This window comes from Mesoplodon mirus, assembly GCF_964341445.2.
Source record: "Mesoplodon mirus genome assembly, chromosome: 1".
NCBI classification, from domain to species: Eukaryota; Metazoa; Chordata; class Mammalia; order Artiodactyla; family Ziphiidae; genus Mesoplodon; species Mesoplodon mirus.
The window spans coordinates 21,803,744-21,821,450 of NC_138976.1; the positions used below are offsets into that span (position 1 = coordinate 21,803,744).

At 53.3% G+C, this 17,707-nt stretch overlaps 1 protein-coding gene across 2 annotated transcripts in view; it reads right to left on the bottom strand.

Annotated features, from left to right (window-relative positions):
- Positions 1-3,826: 3,826 nt before the first annotated feature.
- Positions 3,827-17,707, bottom strand: part of TLN1 (talin 1) — a 33,868-nt gene continuing 19,987 nt past the window's right edge. For both annotated transcript variants that reach the window (XM_082626871.1, XM_082626870.1), the window contains exons 34-57: positions 16,537-16,680; positions 15,889-16,050; positions 15,511-15,651; positions 15,236-15,417; positions 14,903-15,035; positions 14,585-14,686; positions 14,329-14,499; positions 14,094-14,243; positions 13,885-13,986; positions 13,686-13,805; positions 12,784-12,930; positions 12,447-12,613; positions 12,155-12,338; positions 11,941-12,066; positions 11,721-11,837; positions 8,691-8,876; positions 8,442-8,549; positions 7,813-7,918; positions 7,489-7,613; positions 7,262-7,387; positions 7,066-7,128; positions 6,773-6,955; positions 6,494-6,622; positions 3,827-6,364 (exon numbers count right to left, since the gene is read on the bottom strand). In XM_082626871.1, coding sequence (XP_082482997.1) covers positions 6,239-6,364; positions 6,494-6,622; positions 6,773-6,955; positions 7,066-7,128; positions 7,262-7,387; positions 7,489-7,613; positions 7,813-7,918; positions 8,442-8,549; positions 8,691-8,876; positions 11,721-11,837; positions 11,941-12,066; positions 12,155-12,338; positions 12,447-12,613; positions 12,784-12,930; positions 13,686-13,805; positions 13,885-13,986; positions 14,094-14,243; positions 14,329-14,499; positions 14,585-14,686; positions 14,903-15,035; positions 15,236-15,417; positions 15,511-15,651; positions 15,889-16,050; positions 16,537-16,680 — 3,300 coding nt within the window. In that variant the 3' untranslated portion in view covers positions 3,827-6,238. The remainder of the gene's footprint in view (positions 6,365-6,493; positions 6,623-6,772; positions 6,956-7,065; positions 7,129-7,261; positions 7,388-7,488; positions 7,614-7,812; positions 7,919-8,441; positions 8,550-8,690; positions 8,877-11,720; positions 11,838-11,940; positions 12,067-12,154; positions 12,339-12,446; positions 12,614-12,783; positions 12,931-13,685; positions 13,806-13,884; positions 13,987-14,093; positions 14,244-14,328; positions 14,500-14,584; positions 14,687-14,902; positions 15,036-15,235; positions 15,418-15,510; positions 15,652-15,888; positions 16,051-16,536; positions 16,681-17,707) is intronic.

The window sequence follows — 17,707 nt, forward strand, 5'->3', positions numbered from 1 at the left end:
CGCGGGCGCCTAAAAGGCGGGGAGGGACCGGGCGGAGCCGGGGGCCAGGACCCTCCCCCACCGCAGCCCAAACCTTGTAGGGGCAGAAGCGCTGCAGGGTCGGGGGGTGCGGCCACCCCCTGCGCCCACCCCCTCGGGACCGCCCCCTCGGAGCTCCGCCTCTCCCCCCTCCTTCCCCCCCCAACCTCCCCCTCCCACGGCCGTCTGAAGGGAAAGTAGATGGAGAGTCTGTCGAAAGAAAACACCGTAGCGTTGCAGAGGGGAGGGGACCCTGGGGCTGGGGGCTCCGCGCTTCTTCTGAGTGACAGCCCAGCCCAGTGGCAGCTGCGGCTGGGGGCCCTGGGGCTATTTCGGGGTTTGAGCTCACGGCAGCTGCCCGGGCGCAAGGACCGGAGTGTCCCCCCCCCCTCAGCTGCAGCAGCCGCTGCACTTAATTTAGAAGTTTCCTGTAAATCCCCTCGGATTAAATGTCTCTTGGAAGGCGGGGCTCCTCCGCCTTTCGAGTGCCTCAGTTTACCCTGAGTCCCAGACTCTGGGTTTCCGTTACCGACGTGGCAGTGATAGCGGAGAGTCTCTCCAGGGACTTGGGGAAACTGAGTCAGGAGGGGAGCCCAGAGCCCCGGTCGCGGTGCGGGGCGAGGCCCGGCTGGCTGCCCCCGAGGGCGGGCCTGACCTCTCTTCTCCCTTCCAGCCCCTGCCTCTGGAGCCAGGGCCCCTCCTCCATGGTCCCCGGGCCTCAGAACCCAGCTCCGTGCCCCGCCTGCCCCACCCCCACGTGCCCCGCATATTTTCCACGCGGCTAGAAGCGGGGCATGACGCGGCGCGCTCCCCTCCCCCGTCTCCATCCCCTCCCGGGACGCGTCCCTCTGCGTCCCTTCCTTGCCCACCTCCGGGCTCCACCGGCCCCACCGCCCCTACCGCCCCTCCACTCACCCCCACCCACCCCCGCTCTCGCCTAACCTCCCCGTGCGCCCTCCCTTCTCCTCCCCTTCTCCCGGCGGACTCTCCTCTCTTCCCTTGTGAGCCAGCTTTACGCTGAAATTTCTTTTCTGCCCTTTTTTGGGATGTTTCCCGTGGGGAGGCGGGGCCGGGCTGGGGCGAGGAAGGCAGGGGCGAGGGTAAGAGTTACTGAGCTGCTGGGCGTCAGGAGCTGGGGGTGCGGTGTCCCCTCGGACCGAGGCCACCAGAAAGAGCTCCGGGAGCCGGGGCCTAGGGTCGGGAAATCAGAGGCACGGGTGCCAGGCTGTTTTCGTTTTTCTCGGGGTGGGGTGGGGGGAGAGGAAGTGGAGAGCTGCCTTGGAAGGGGGGAAAGGGGAGACCAGGCGGAGGAAGCCTTGCTCCCCAGGGGCAGAGGGACGGGAGGCCTGGCTTTTGCTGGCGGGGCGGGAACCGTGGGAACCATGGGTCCCGGGCCCGGGCGAGATGGGGGCGGGGAGGGAGGGGGCTCTGAAATGTATTTAGATCTGCTTAGGCGACTGCTGCTACACATGGAACAAAACTGATCTCGCGGTGTTCACTCCGTCTCCTTGTTTCCCCAAACTCTTGAGAGTCGCTTCCATCCACCCTGTAGCCAGTGCCAGACCCCTGGCGGGTAATCAAGAGCTCCCCTGTCCCTCACTTCCCACATCCACTTAATCCTGTAGGTTCTACTTCCTACAAATGAGGTTCCTCCTCAGAAGTCTCTGGGGTTGCCTTGGGCAACTCCTTATATTACCTCCTGCCTGGGTCTGTTGTGGTCTTACTCCTGGTTCCCCAGCTCTCCTCGACATTGTTACACAAAAGTCTTTTTTTTAAGTGGGTGCAAGTAGGACCCTAAAATCCTCCCAAACCCCTCCCTTTGCCCGCCCTCTTTTGATGGGAAAAATCCACATCCCTTAATATGGTATATAAGGCCCTTTGTTTTGGCTCCTGCCCACTTCTCTAGCTCTACCTCCTTTCATTTCCAACCTCACCCCCAGTACACAGACTTGTACTTCTGTGCAGCATTCATACTGAGCTAAGTGCAGGAACTGGAAATCCCCATACTTTTCTTGAAGCTTCCACCTTTTATGCATTCTGTTCTCTCTCCCTAAAATGCTCTTCCCTTGGCTGATTCCTGGTGGCTGTAAAGACCAAGTGGCAGCTTTTCTGGGAAGACTTCCCTAGCCACTTGTCCCGACCACCCTTTCCACCTAATAGGTGCATGTTTTTGGTGAAGGCTCCTGACTGACATTCTCATAGTCCCTGTTATAACTGTCCATGTACCTGTTTGCCTCCTTCACCGATCTCCAGAACAGGGACTGTCTTTTTCAATTCTGAATCCCCAGTGTAGCATAGCATCAGGCATAGAGTTGGCACTTGGTAAACATTTGGTGGGTGAATTTTTTGTGCACCAGGTTCAGAATTCACAAAGATACTATGTGGATCTAGGGGAACTCATGGTCTAGTGGGCCAATTCTCAAACTTCTTCATCTTAGAACCCCCATACACTCTTAAAAATTGAGAGTGGCGTTTGAAGATTCAAAAAGCTTTTGTTGGAGTGGGTCATATCTATCAATACTTACCATATTAAAATGGAAACTAAGAAAAAATTTCAGTATTTATTAATTCATTAAAAGTAACAGAAACAGGGCTTCCCTGGTGGCACAGTGGTTTAGAGTCCGCCTGCCGATGCAGGGGACGCGGGTTCGAGCCCTGGTCTGGGAAGATCCCACATGCTGCGGAGTGGCTGGGCCCGTGAGCCACGGCCACTGAGCCTGTGCGTCCGGAGCCTGTGCTCCGCAACAGGAGAGGCCGCGATAGTGAGAGGCCCGCGCACCGCGATGAGGAGTGGCCCCCACTTGCCGCAACTAGAGAAAGCCCTCGCACAGAAATGAGGAGCCAACACAGCCATAAATAAATAAATAAATAAATAAATAAATAAATAAAAATTAAAAAAAAAGTAACAGAAACAAACCCATTACACATTACCATGTTAACATACTTTTAATGAAAAATAACTATATTCACCTCCCCAAATTAGTGAGAGCATGGCAGTTATTTTACATTTTTGCATATCTCTTTAATATCTGGCTTAATAGAGGACAACTGGATTCTCAAAATCTACTTGAGCTTTCTATCTGTTGCTATGTATTGGTTGTTTAAAGTACTGTATAGGAAGAGAATCTAGTCTCACACAGATACATAGTTGGAAAAGAGAATAGTATATAGCTGACCCTTGAACAAGACAGGGGTCTGTGAAGTTGAAAATCCATAACTTAACCCTCTGTATGCTCGGTTCCTCCGTATTCATGATTCTGCAACCCTGGATTCAACCAACCGCAGATCACGTAGTACTGTAATAAACTAGTCCACATATAGGTGGACTAGTGCTGTTCAAACCCATGTTGTTCGAGGGTCATTGGTATTTGTAGCCTTTTTGGGTGATTCTGGATATTTTTCTTTGATGCTACATCAACACTTGACAGATGGTATGCTCTTAAGGGTTAGTTGCAATGAGGAACCTGAAACCATATCAATAACCTTTTTGTACAATGTTTCATTGTAACCAATTAGTCTGTATTGCACTTTGGTTGGATCTTTTACCCAGGGATAATTTTGTAACATCAAGCATTGGTCATTTGGAAAATGATTCACTGAACTATGCAGATGTTTCCAATGTCAATACCTTTCATTATATATTATTTTAAAAATCATGATGGTTTCAACAGAAAAGTTTAAGTGTGGGGAAGCTGTAAAGCTCATGGCAGAAACAAGTTTTCTAAAATTCTAGTTTTCACTTGAAAGCTTGAATTGTATCATTGGCAACAAGTACCGTCAGGTTTTTCCCTGAAGTGACACACTCTGGTGTTTTGTTTTTTTGTTTTTCGAGAAAAGATCTGCCAGATACTCAAGTCTGATAACCATGGTTTGTCTGTCAGTCATTCCTGCAGGTAAATGTGGTGCTCCATGAAAAAAGCAGCTAGTTCAGCTCACAACTCAAAGAATTGTCTAGGTTCTTTCCTTGAGACACCACCACACGTCGGTGTGCAGCAGAGGTGCTCTATGCATACTTCCCAGTTCATCACACAGAATATTGAAAAGAATTGTTACTAAAGGACTAAGCTTTAATAAAATTAATTTGTTTTACTGCCTCATCGAGGACATTCTTAAGTAAGAAGCCAGCACTTATTTTTTAAATTGCTAGTGCATGGTGGTGAAGACTACAATGACTGTTCGTAGTAGTTTGGGCTACTGCCTTGACTTGCACTAAGGCACTTTATCCACCAATGTTCTTGCACCGTCAGTGCAAATGTTGACACTGTGAAAAAGGAAAATAATGTCTTAGTATTATTATGGAAATAATCTTGACCTTATGGACCCCTGAAAGGGTCTTGGGAACCTCTAGGGGCCGGAGGGCCAACCACATTTTAAGAACTGCTGGTCTAATGGTTATTGAAGTCTATCCCCAGAAGGCTCCCTGAGGCATCACTAGTGAGAGGTACGTGATTGGTCACAGTTCCTGAGGATATGGCAGGGAAGTGGTAGCAGGAGTCAGCAGCTGTCCTGGGCTCATAGCTGGGGGAGTTCAAACAGTCTGGACTACCACTTGTTGGGGAAGTTGTAAAAGGGATTTGATCTCTAAGGTCAACGATGCTAGGACATTGGATCCGGGGTTAGGGAGCCACAGCAGTACGTATGGCAGTTGCCAGTCTGCGTCAGAGAGGTGATAATACATCTCTGTTTTCCAGTGCTTAGCATGGGCATGGCTTAGTAAATATTGAATGAATTAATCACAGGCAACAGGCATGATGGTAGGAAGTTGGCACCTCCCCTAATGGGCAGCCCTGGGGAGGACAAACTCATTCTGTCTACTTTAAACTTACTCTAATGGGATAGAAGATGTCATGGCTTCAAGGAGGTGACAGGAGGTGACAAGAGTAGCAGCAGATGGGTGGTAATTGTGTTCTACTTGGAGGGAGAAGCAAGGAAATAAACTGGGCAGCAGGGCTGGTTAAAGAATCATGCATGAAAATAGCGGCAGATCTGAGAGGACTGCCAGGTGGTCCATGCAGTGTGGGCAGCGTGGGCGGATGTGGAAGGAAGTGGAAGCACACAGCACCCACCTCCCTGACCGCTTCCCTCCACTCAGCCTACAGGTGAGCAGGGCAGCTGGAACAGGGCTGCCAGCACCCGCCTGGCCACTAGGGGAGCTCTGGTCTCTGATTATGCGGCCTCACACTTGGGTCCGGCTTTTTCAGTTACTTTTCTTCTAGTGCTATTCTAGGCCCCTGCAGCAGCAAGGCCTGGGAGGGCCCGGAAGGGCCCAACCCAGTCAACAGTTGAGCCTACCTGAGGCAGCCTCAGGTTGGATTTTTTGCTTGTTAACTGCCTCAACCAAATATGTGGCCACAGTTCTCTTAGGCCCAGACACTTGTATCCATAGGCTTACTGTTTTCAGCAAAGCTGCTTTTTGCAAATTCGGATTTGGCTAGGGACTGGATTTGTTCACAAACTCTGAGCAGTGATGAAGCACAGTGTCCTTGCGGCCACAAAGAGCAGCGGCAGCTGCTGTCCCAGCAACAGAAGAATGACACTTGGTGAGGCGCAGGCGCTGGCCAGCGAGCTAGGGGACAACAGGAGTGCGACTCCTCGGGGACAGCTTCCCGACGAGGATGACTTCAGGGATCTGGGTGCAAGTAGGAGGCAGGGGCCTTGGGGCAGACTGCCGGTCTGCCCCCACTCCATTTCTGAGCCAGCTCAAGTGGGTACAGAACTGAATCCCACTCTCTCTGCCCTGCCCTGGGGGAACCTCCTCATGAAGCCAGGCAGAGGCTGCAGGCAGAATCACCTTTATTGGAGCATGACCTGTTGGGGGCTTGCACCCTCACGGCCCCCACAGGTAGCTGGGGGTGGGGCTCGCCAGTATTAAAAAGGAGGAGAAGAGCGGAGGCTGTGGGGACTGGCTGGAAGCTGCTGGCGGGGTGCAGCGGGCTGGGGCCCTGGCAGGTTCAGACTGAGGTACAGCAGCGTTAATAATACTCTCGGAGCGTTAATACTCTGGGGAGGGGCAGGCACTTAGGGGGCCCTAGGGCATGAAGGCACTTGGATCCGGGAAGGGACAGGGGATGTGCAGTGGGACTGGGCAGGGCCAGGCCCGGGGTTTGGCAGGCACTTCGGGCAGTGCTGGGGTGGCAGGCTGGGCCCGACAGCCCAGAAGGCTTTGGTGGTGGCAGGCACAGTCTCTGGGCTGGGTCTGCGTCGAATAGAAGCGACTGCCCTAGTGCTCATCTCGAAGCTCTGAAGGCAGGAACTTGTACTGCTGTTGCCGGATCTGTGCCAGCTTCTTCCGCGCCTCTTCCAGCTCTCGTTCCTTCCGAAGCATCTCTTCCTGGGCGGCAATGATCTGAGGGATGGAGTTCAGGGATTCAGGTCAGTGCGTATGTGCGTTAGGGTTTAGGGTAGTTGAGACCGGCACGGGCACTGGGACCGCCCTGCTGACAGTGTCCCTCACAGTGTCTGGGACAGAGCTTACCTGGGCAATGCCCCCGACCATCTTCTCCTTCACCACCACTGTCTCGTTCTCCTGCTCTTCAAAGGCTGCAGCCTTCTGTGCCGCCTTCACCAGGTTATCAGAGGCTCGTTTCACTGCGTTGCCGGCAGCCTGGGTAGAGAGAAGGCAGCATGAGTTGAGAACTCAGGTAGGGTCCCAGCTGAGAGAGTCCCTCAACTCCCTCACAGAAAGCATGCCTTGGGGGTGACAGTTTAAAGCAGCACAGCTCAGGGTACAATGGGATGGGTCAGGGTTCCTCACCTGAAGCCGTTTCATTGCCTCAGAGTCCTGGTCTGCCTTGACCTTGCAGGCCACGAGGAGCTGGGCTGTGGAGGCAGCGACCTGCTTGGCTGATGAGATGAGCTTCTCCTGGCTGGCGTGGCCTTGGACAGCTGCATTGGCTGCCTCACACAGATTGTTGGTGGCTGCAGCCACCATCCGGGCCTGAAACAGGGAGATTAGATTACAATATGCCTCTTGCCCTGGTCCATCCCCTCTCCAGCCTTCTCAAGTCTCTGAAGCTCAGAGGGATGTAGGGGGAGTTATACACTCACGGCAGAAATGAGGCCCTGGGACCACTGCCCATCATCCAGTGCATTGGCTGGAATGGCGCCCACCTGTGGAGGAAGGCGGGAGCCTGCTTAGACCTGTGCCCTCCGCAGGTCCTAAGAGCCTCCCGGCTACAATGCCGGCAGGTGTGGACGGCAAAGCTGCTGCTGTCCCCTTTCTGCTGGCTATCCGAGTCCTTACCTTCCCTTGGGCCACCAGTTCCCTCTGGGCAGCTGATGCAGCCTTCACCAGGGCACTGGTGGCTGCTGCAATGGACTTGGCAGCTTCTAGTATCTGTTCCTCGAAGTTCAAGGACTCGTCCGCCTCCTGCAAAGAACAGACGAAGGTTGCCGAGAGAGATGGAAAGTAAGAGGGGCTGAAGGTGCAGATGTTCTGAGGGTAGGGAAGAGGGAGGGAGCAGGACTGACCTTGGGTTTGGCCCGGGGCTTCAGCTGCTCCAGCTTTTTGGCTGCAGCCTCAATGGCAGCCGCAGCTCCCAGGAGCTCATTCTCAGCAATGACTGTGGGGTCCTCTGGGTCCACCCATTCTGTTCCTGGTGGGACGACGTGGGAAAGGAAGAGGTTAAGGCAGAGCAGGGAGGTCAGGAGCACTGGGCAGCACGGTTACTAGCACCGGGGCCTTGGCATCTGTGAGGACTATGGGCAGAGGCCAGCTCCGAGCAGACTACCGGAAGCAGAGGTCTCCCCGGGACAAGGGTCTCCCTTCCCTCCCTGCCCCTGGTCGCCTCTCACCCTTCATGGCCTCAGCAGCCTGGATGAGCTCAGTGACTGAACCAGCCACACGCTTTGAGTGCCCCGTCAACTGTTGCTTCAGTTCTGGGCTGGGCTTCTGCAGGGTCTGGGGAAGACGGGGGCAGGGAACAGGGAACATCAGATCTTAGCGTCTACCTTGACCTTTGAAAAAGGGCAGATCAAAACCCTCCCCACCCCGCCCCCATTCCTAGACCGCTCCACACCACAGCCTCAAACGCCACACAGACTATGCAGGTGGACTCCAGGCATCACACGGCACACATGGTGAAGACAGGGGGGCTGGGCTGTGTGTCACTCACCGGCTGACAAGGAACAAGGAGAATGATGAAATGAGAAGAAAGAGATGACGAGGTAGAGAAGGAGAAGGTCAGGTGGGAAGAGAGGAGAAAACAAAAAGAGGGAAGAGGTGAGTGGGAGAACCCAAGATGCTAAGACTGATGGGGCCCCAGTGGAAAGGAGACTTGGAAATAAGAACAGATTTGGGGAAGAGATGGTGGGGTTGAGGGGGAGATTTGAACAAAAAATTAGAGAGTGGGGTCTGAGGCCTGTGGGAAGAGCACTGTGTGTTCAGGGAGGCCGGTGTGAGGAGCAGACAACCCCCGCCTTACCAGCAGCACGTGGTCCAGCAGTTCCAGGTAGCCATTGGCACATTCCCGGCCATAGTGCAGGGCTCGAAGCCGCACATCAGGGGCCACGTCTGGGTGGTAGGCTGCTTCCTATACCACCGGGTAATATGTTAGCTTTAGGATCCTTTGGGAGCTCCCAGTCCCCCAAGTCCCTACAGTTTCTCCCTACCATGTTCTGCCCTAAAGCTGCCTCACTGCCTCAAACTTCTGCCTCACCACGAGGATGTCTACCTTGCAAGCCCGAAGCATATCTGCGATTGCACGGCGACTTAGATTGGCTGTGGCAATGACATCCTCCTGGCGACAGGAGTTCCCAGCGGCAACAGCCTTGGCTGTTGCCATGGTGATACCCTTGGTCATGCGGATAAAATCTTCTGGGGTAGAGGTCTTGGCAGGTGGCTCTGGGGAACAGAAGACCTGTTGGGGGTAGAACAAGAAGAAAAATTCCACAGTGAGTGAGGCTGTAAGATAGCACAGCAGTCATGTGATTGGTTTATTCATCCATGTGTTCACTCAACAAGCATTCACTGAATATTTATCATAGGTCAAGTGCTTGGAGACTTTCACACATTCACAGCTAATATAATAGAAGGCAGCTGGTCGTCATTTCTGACTGAAGTGATCAGGGAGAATTTATTTGTTTGAAATTAAAGAAGTACCTCTGAGCTGGGTTTTCATTCGTAAACTAAAGAGAAGCCTTGACAGGGTGAGTGGTGAAGGTGGGCAAGGAGCTGGGTCTTAAGAAATATAGATAACAGGAGGGCATTTTAGGTAAGTGGTAGAGCATGAATAACCAGGACGTCAAGTGGAAGAGTATCAAGGAATGTTCTAGAATACGCTGATGAGGAGAAAAGATTGTTGGGGTCTTGAATATCAGAATAAGGAAGTTAGAATTTCATATAATATGTAAAAGTCATAAATTTTTTTTTTTTTTTTTTTTTTTTTTTGCGGTACGCGGGCCTCTCACTGTTGTGGCCTCTCCTGCTGCGGAGCACAGGCTCCAGATGCACAGGCCCAGCGGCCATGGCTCATGGGCCCAGCCGCTCCACGGCATATGGGATCTTCCCGGAGCGGGGCACGAACGCGTGTCCCCTGCATCGGCAGGCGGACTCTCAACCACTGCGCCACCAGGGAAGCCCCATAAAAATATTTTGATGTATGTGTTCATCCAACAAATTACTAAAGATCAGCTAGGTGGCAGATTCTGTGTGAGGTGCTAGGAATGCAATGGGGGATAAGGTAGACAAGGCCCTTGTTCTCGTGGAGCTTACATTCTGGTTTTGGAAACAGATTATACATAGGTAAACAAGCAGAGAAACTAGACTGTGAAGGAAAAAAAGAGGGTGCTGTGATGAGAAAGAAAAAGGAAGTCCTTTTTCATAAAGGTGGTCAGGGAAGGCCTCAGGAGGAGGGGATGTTTAAGCTGAAGCCTAAAAGAGTAGAAGGAACCAGATGTTCAAAAAGCTGGAAGAGAGCAAGAGCAAGGGCCTGCAGTGGGCAGAGCTGAGAATGCAGTGGGCCTGGGGCCTGGAAGGGGAGGAGAGCAGGGGCCCTGGGAACTGGGAGGCGATGGTAAGGAGAGTGGATTTTACCACAGATGCCAGGGCAGTCACTAAAGGGTTGTAAGCACTGAAGTGACATAACCTGATGTATATTTTTAAAAGATTATTCTGGGAATTCCCTGGCGGTCCAGTGGTTAGGACTTGGCGCTTTCACTGCCATGGCCCTAGGTTCAATCCCTGGTCGAGGAACTAAGATTCCACAAGCTGCACGGCACGGCCTTAAAAAAAAAAAAAGATTATTCTGGCTACCATGTAGAGAGGATGGACTGGAGTGGGTGAGTGGAGTGGGGAAGCAGGGAGATTAGACAGACGCTATCACATAAACACAGCTAAGGACCGATGATAGTTTGGACAAGGTGGTGGTAGCAGAGATGGGGCAAAGGGAAAATGACATCTATTTGGAGGGAGCACTAAAAGAACTGCTGCTGGGTTCAGATGTAGGGAACGAGAGAAAGATGTTAAAGCTGGGTTTCTGTCTTTAGGAACTGAGTTACTAAGAGGTGCCATTTACTGATATGGGAAAGATGAGGGAATGATCAGGTTTGGGAAGCAGAAAGTTAGGAATTTCAATTTAGACATCTCTAAGGAGAGGTGAAAGCAGAAGATGAGAAAGACAAATTTAGAAGTTAGAAAGATGAGGGACTTCCACGGTGGTCCAGTGGTTAAGAATCCGCGTTCCAATGCAGGGGACGCGGGTTCGATCCCTGGTCAGGAAACTAAGATCCCACATGCTGTGGGGCAACTAAGCCCGCGCGCCACAACTTACAGAGCCCACAACAAAAGATCCCGCATGCCTCAACTAAGACCCAATGCAGCCAAATAAATAGATAAATATTTAAAAAAAAAAGAAACTTAGAAAGATGAGTAGGAAAGATGAAAGTGATAGAGACCGAAGGCAGGGACACCAGGTAGAAAACTGGCACAGCAGTCAAAGTGAGGGAGAATGCTGCCAGTGGGCCCAGAGAGGAGGGATGAAAGGAAAAGAGAACAGAGGAGGGTGGCTGGCAGGACCTGGCGATGGCCTGAATATGGTGAGTAAGGCAGTGAAGTCAAAGATGACTGAGAGGGAACCTTCAGGACCGGGAGGCTGTCACCATCGTTAGTGGGAAGCAGCACGTCAGGAAGAACAGCTGGTTGGGAGGCACTGCATCTCGGTGCTGATGTCAAACAGGCAGTTGGAAATAACTAAACTCAGAATTGGAATTCAACTTGTTAGAGAATGATAAAGAGAGTGGTTAAACTTGCCAAAAAAGAGGATAGAGTAAGAGGGCGATGTGTGCAGTTCTGGGAAGGCCTCTACGTTTACCAGGTTGAAGGTGATTCAGTGACGACTATAGAAGAGACGTGGGAGGCAAGAGAAAAGCCAGTGTCAAGAAGGCCAAAGGAAGAAAGGCTTTCAGAGAGAGGCTTGCTAAGGGAGTCAACTGCTTTGGAAATGTCTGAAGAAGATGAAGGCCAAGAAGCAGCCACTGCATGTGGCAGCTGAGAGGCCACTGGTGACCAGAGAAAATGGGGGGATGAAAGGGAGGTGTCAAACGCTAGAGAGGAAATAGGTGAGGAAGGGGAAGACAAGAGTGCAGCCTCGTGTAAGAAGTCTGGAGACTGTGTATCTACATCTGTGTGTGTGCGGCGCAAGTTCACAATCTATCACGACCCTGCTCTCCGACCCAAGTCCCCGATGCCCCCGACTTGCACTCACCGCCAGTTCCTGCCGTATGTGCTCAGTGGTTGCCTCCAAGGCCCGTGTGCCTTTGGTGGCCTCATCCTCCACAGCTTTCACAGTCTTAAGCAGTGATGTCACATTGGTCACCATCACCTGGGGGCATCAGAGGAGGGAGGGAAGGAGGGATCATTTTAAGGAACAGGAGGAAGCACGATGATCCGCTCCCTCCCCAGAAGCAGCCCTCATTTCCTCCGACCTTGGCAGAGTTCTTGAGCTGCCACACGGCAGGGTCATCCCCAACTTTGCCAGCTGCAGCCTTCGTTGCACTGATGAGGTCTCCCAGGGCCTTGGCCACATCTTTCACTGCATTGATCAGCACCACCTGTGTGGGGGAGCAGGGGCTCTGGTCTGTGGGAAGAAAAGGGGGAACAGGAAGTGGTTCTGGCCAGAATTAGGGGTGAGTTGGATACCTGGGTCTCTGGGTCCTCGGCTCCCAGGCTGGCTGCACCCAACTTGACCACGTCGGCGAGGCGGGTGATGGTGGCCACAGAGGACTGGGCAGCCTGTGCCAACTTCTCCTGGCTCCCAGCTGCATTCTGCACCAGGACCTTGGTGTCCTCCACCAGCACCTTTGCAGTCTTCAGAATGCCCTCTCTGGGGGAGGGTCCGGCCCAGTCAGCTCTTCTCAGGCCTTCCCCGGCCCCTCCAGCCTCTGTGGCCCAAACCCCACCCTGCCTCCATGAGGCCCAGTGCCCTCCTCACCGGTGGTCAGCAAAAGTTTCAGCGCCCTCTCGATTGAGTGTGCCAGCGGTAGCGAACATGATGGTGGTGTCGAGGTCGGCAATGATGCCGGACACAGCACTGGCTGCCGTGATGCAGGCCTGGGTGCCACGATTCCCGGCCTGGAGCGCGGCCAGCACGTGGGAGACCTGGGGGAGGAGAGTCATGTGGCAACTGTGGCCGGTGCCTCGTGAAAGGGAAAGGTCACCGGTGTCTGAGAGAAGGGACAGAGGAGAGGGCTGGGAAGGCTGGAGGAGGATGGGAAAGGCTGCAGGGTTGGGGAGCCTGGCCCTCAGTCCGTGGGGATGAGCTCAGTCACCTTCTCAGAGACTCTCCGGGCACACTCTATGAGCTCCTTCTTGGTGTAGGCGTCACTGGGGCTGCACTGCAGGGCGCCTGCCTTGGTGACCAGAGCAGCACAGCCGTGTCCCAGTTCCTGAACCCGGTGCTTGATGTGGGCACCTATCTGTGAGCAGATGAAAATGGGAGATGGATTTTACGAGAGGCGCTCGGGTACATCCAGTGCGCTCGGAGGAGTCACTAAGGACCTAAGAAACCATGCACTGCAGACTGAGGAGGTAGTGAGAAAAAGCGCCCAGCACAGACTTGTCCTGTTTCATAGCCTTCCGTCAGGAAGTCACCTCCCACACATGGAAAATACTGGCCTGTGGGCACCAGCTGTGAGGACCTTGTTAAGCAGTGAGGAGGAGGGGAAAAGCACTTCACGCTGGGGTACCTGAATCAGAGGCCACGGCTTACAATTTGGCCTGTGGGCCGTTGTGGAAGGGTTTGGGGCTGGGGATTAGGTGTGTCATGCTAAGATCCAATTACTTGCTTTCTTGGAAAGCCAGGAGCTTAGGGAAGGAAGCGCTTCAGGGCTTTACAACAGGAAGAACCAGGAAGGGAATACAGGCTTGCAGCACAGCAGAAAAGCAGCCACAGGCCCAGAGGAGGGTCAGCAGAGAAACAGCGGCAGACCAGGAAAGCTCTAGACCCTGGGCTGTCTCCTTTATGCCTGTGACCAAAGGCTTTGATGCTGTCCCTATGTGGAGCCCTGATCACTCTTTCGTGGAGTGGCCCTGAGGAGGAGTTCCCCTTTCTATGAAAGATCAGAGGGGGCGAGGGTGGGACAGCCCCAGAGGCTGACATGATGGGACAAGGGGCATGCCTCTGGGGTTTTCTGTGAGGCGCTGGGGAAGGTCACAACTGCCTCCAAGTTACCTCTTCATTTTCAGCAGCCACAGCTGCAGGCTTGGCCTGTGAGGCCAGACGGCCATAGTCACTGGTCAGCTGGTTAGCGAGAGGGCCCAGCTCCTCAGGGCTGGTGTTTGACTTGGTTACCTGGAGACAGTGGAAGAAGTGAAGTTATGTCCAAACTCAACTTTCCAAGAGCAGTCCTCTTCTTCTCTCCCAAACTCACCATCTCCTGAACGGTGACAGCAATGGCCTTGGCTGTCCGCACCATAGTTGTCTGGTAATCCACGAAGGAACCTTCTGGTTCACCCATTGGTCCTTCATCTAGCTAAGGGGAGAGAATGGGGGAAGGGGAAAGATTGTTGGTCTCTGCCACTGGGCTCAGGGACCCTGGTCCACAGTAGGCTCTGTCCATGGGCACCCCAAGACTCCAACCTGGTTGATGGCCTGGGTGATGGAGTCCACCATGCCGCCGACAACCCCGGCAGCACTGGCTGCCTCGTTGAGGGTGGCTGTCAGGTCCTCCACGGCCTCTGTCATCATCTGTACAGCCTCCTCCAGGGCTTCCTGGGTGTGAGCTGCTTGCTGTGGGGCAGACTGAGTGAGCTGGGGCCCAGCTGTTCCTGCTTCTCTTACTATAGTAGCAGCCTCTCAACCCGGCCCTCAGTACCTTGGGATTACCGCCAGCCTCCTTGGCCGTGTACAGCAACTGCAGGGCAGACTCGGCCAAGGTTTTGGTCTGGTCCAGGAGTGCCATCTGCTGAGGGTGACTCAGGGTCTTGGAGGCAGCACCCACTGCAGCCAAGGTGAGTGGCTCAAAGTACTGGGCCATCTGGGACACCTGAGGCAAGGGATTGGAATGGGTCAGGTGGGCCAGGTACCCTTGTTTACCCTATCCCAGTCTCCCCACGTATCTCCCCAGGTACCTTGTGTCCCAGCTGGGAGGCTTCCGCCCGGGCAGCGCTGGCCAGTGGCTCAATAAGATGGGAGATCTCTTGCACTGCAGTGAGCATCTGGGTATGCAAGGCCTGGGGAGGAAGCGAACTTTAGCTCTGACTGTGACCTGCAAAGGGACCCTTTAGTTGCACAGGACCCCACTCTTCCTTCCACATCCAACTACCTAACCCCCTTGGCATGTTCCATACCCTCGATGTTTCTATGAAGCCCATTCCCAGATCCCCCACCTTCCTCAAGCCTGCCATCACTCCTCCCAGACACCTTTCATAGACCCCCTTCCCCCTTACCTCTTGAGAGATTCCCTCACGGGGAGCAAGCTGCTGGCTGATTGCGGCAAGGGAAGCCTGGTCTAGGTCCCGCAGACAGCTGTTCAGAGCTGCAATGGCCGCCTCACACTCCAGCTGCCCTGGAGCCTTGTCCCTGCAGACACATCACAGGCTCCAACACCAAGAACGTCCCTTTAACATAAGGCTAGCCTGCCTTTCCCTGTATCCCCCGAATCTTGGACAACAGGTGTCCTCCAACACCATCCCATCTCATTGCACCTAAGTGCCCACCTCTCCATTCTGTCACAGTGTATATCCCCCAGTCACACCGGTTCTCCAGCCCGCCCCCTGTACCTCATGCTTGTAATGAGCTTCTTGATGGAGTCTGAGACAGTACGGGAGTGGCCAGCCAGCACCGACCAGCGCGGGGGGTCCCGGGGATTGACTGCCAGGGCCCGGGCTGTCTGGATTAGGCCCCCGGCACTCTCCAACATTGTCTTGGCAGATATCACAATGGGCTCCATGGCAGCCCGGCCCTGGGGAGAGGGGAAGCAGGGAGGTGAATCTCAAGACTCCTGGGAAGATAAGGCGGCAGACGGCCCATCCGTTCTGCCTTCACCTGGCCTCACCTCGGGGCTGATCTGGGCGGGAACGCTGGAGAACTCAGGGTTGGATGCAAAGGCACTCAGATTGTCCACAGCCTCCAGCAGCGGGGCCGTTGCTGCTCGGCACTGCGCACGGTTCTCCTCTGTGAAGGCCCCATCCAGCGCCTGAAAAGGGAGTGATGGGGAGGCCCTCAGCGCGGACTGTAGACAAAGGCGGTGCAGCCCAGGTCTCCCTCCTGAGCTTAAAGGGTGTGGGGAGAGGCTGGTGATGACCAGCGTGGATAGGAAAGGCCTTGGGCTCAGGCAGGTGGGATTTGGTAGAAAGCCTCAGGGAATGACAGGGGGTCAGCCCTATCTCCCTGGATAGGTCAGGGGGAGGCTGAGAATTCAAACACCGGGAACCTTGATGGTCTTGACAAGATTGGCCGTGCTGTTGGCCACCTCCTTGGCTGATTGTACGAACTGGCGCTTGGCGGTAGGATTGGCAGTCCGGGCAGAAGCCAGGCGGCAGCTGTTACACAGCGCAGACGTGTGTTTGGCCACAATGGTGGCTGCAGAGAGCACCTGAGGAGACAGAATCGTGGAAGAGCCACGATGAGGGCAAGAGGGAAGTGTCCACTCCAGGGAGCAGCCCCTTTCGCTTGGGGGATGTATAGCAATACCCTTGGAAGTCTAATTAGGAAAGACAGAGTCACCTGAAAAGTCAAGATCTGGGAGAGAGAGATACCCAGAGATGAGCATGAGCAGGGTGTGGGGGAAAGGAAGGTGAAAAGCCGACCCACTAATGGAGAAACAGTAACAGGCTCTGTAGGAGAGTGAGCTCAAACATCCATAAAGAGGTGGTGAACTTGGCAGTAACTGAAGGAACAATGAGAAGCACGGCAGGAGAAGACAATGACCCAGAGATGCTGTGGGTGGGAGGTCAGAGCTGGGGCCCCAACCTCTCGTTCCCCACATGTCCTGCATCTCCCTCTCCCCCGACGAGGCTGGTCTGTCCTGGCTCAGCAGCCTTTCCCAGGCTTGTCCATGGTGCCTGTCCCTTTGAGTTACCTGGGCCTGGGTGCAGCCAGGCTCTCCCAAACTCTGACAGGCCATTTGAATTGCCTGGTTTGCTCGGGCAAACTGTGTGGGCTCCACCAGCCCTTGCTGTCCAGCTTGGCTATTGGGGTCAGAGACGCCAACCAGATATGCAGCCTGGGGAGAGAGAAGAGGTGGGGTGAGGAATAAGGAATATTCCTTAGGTGGGACTCGAATAGCCATAGTGGGGACAATGGGGAGCAGGGCTAAGTTTAGTGGCCAGGGTTCTACGTGAGTGGAGGTGTATCAGCTATAGTTACACTGTAAGAGGGAAAAAACCTCTCCTGTTTTGTTAAATTTGTTCAAACATTTCAGAAGATTAAAAAAGTAAAAAAAAAAAAAAAAGGAAAGACACAAAATAAGGTTTTTATTAAAATTCTATGTGTATGTATGCTGGGTCTTAAGGTGAAAAGTACTGCTTACTGTAAGTGGCAGTAAAAAAAAGTTTGAAAGCCCCATACACACACAAACACACACACACAAAACCTCTTTTAGAGATAGCTGTAAAACTATAGAGGGTGTTAGGCTAATTAACACGATACCTCCAAGCTTCAGAGATTTGGAAAGAGGGAAGGGATGGGTATAATGGTTGCCAAAATCTGTTTTTGCTTGGAAGACCATCCTAAGGTTTGATTCTTACTTCACCCAACACATGGTAGCTTTGCTTTTTCCTCTTCATGCTTTTCCAGAAATAAATTAAACCATATACTGCAGGCCACCCAACAGAACAGGACACAGGGAGGTAGGGAGATTGAAGGAGCAGGATGATAGGCCTTCAGAGAAACAGTCTGAGATGATGAGCTCTCAAGCCAGTTTGTTTTAAGGATTCATATATGAAAGCAAAATACTCTGAGCTAATAGGTCGTTTTACACTTCATAATGTAGAAAAAGGCAAAGTTAAGTGGTGACGCAAATAACTGGAAATTTAGTCCCTGGTACTATTCTAATAAAGTAACAATTGTGTAGGGACTTCCCAGGTTGTCCAGTGGTTAAGACTTCCACTGCAGGGAGCCCAGGTTCGATCCCTGGTCAGGGAACTAAGATCCCACATGCTTTGCGGCACACCCCCCTGCTCCGCCGCCCCCCACAAAAGTAATAATTATGTGAAAATAATTTGCATATGCTAATCAGCATATACCAAGAA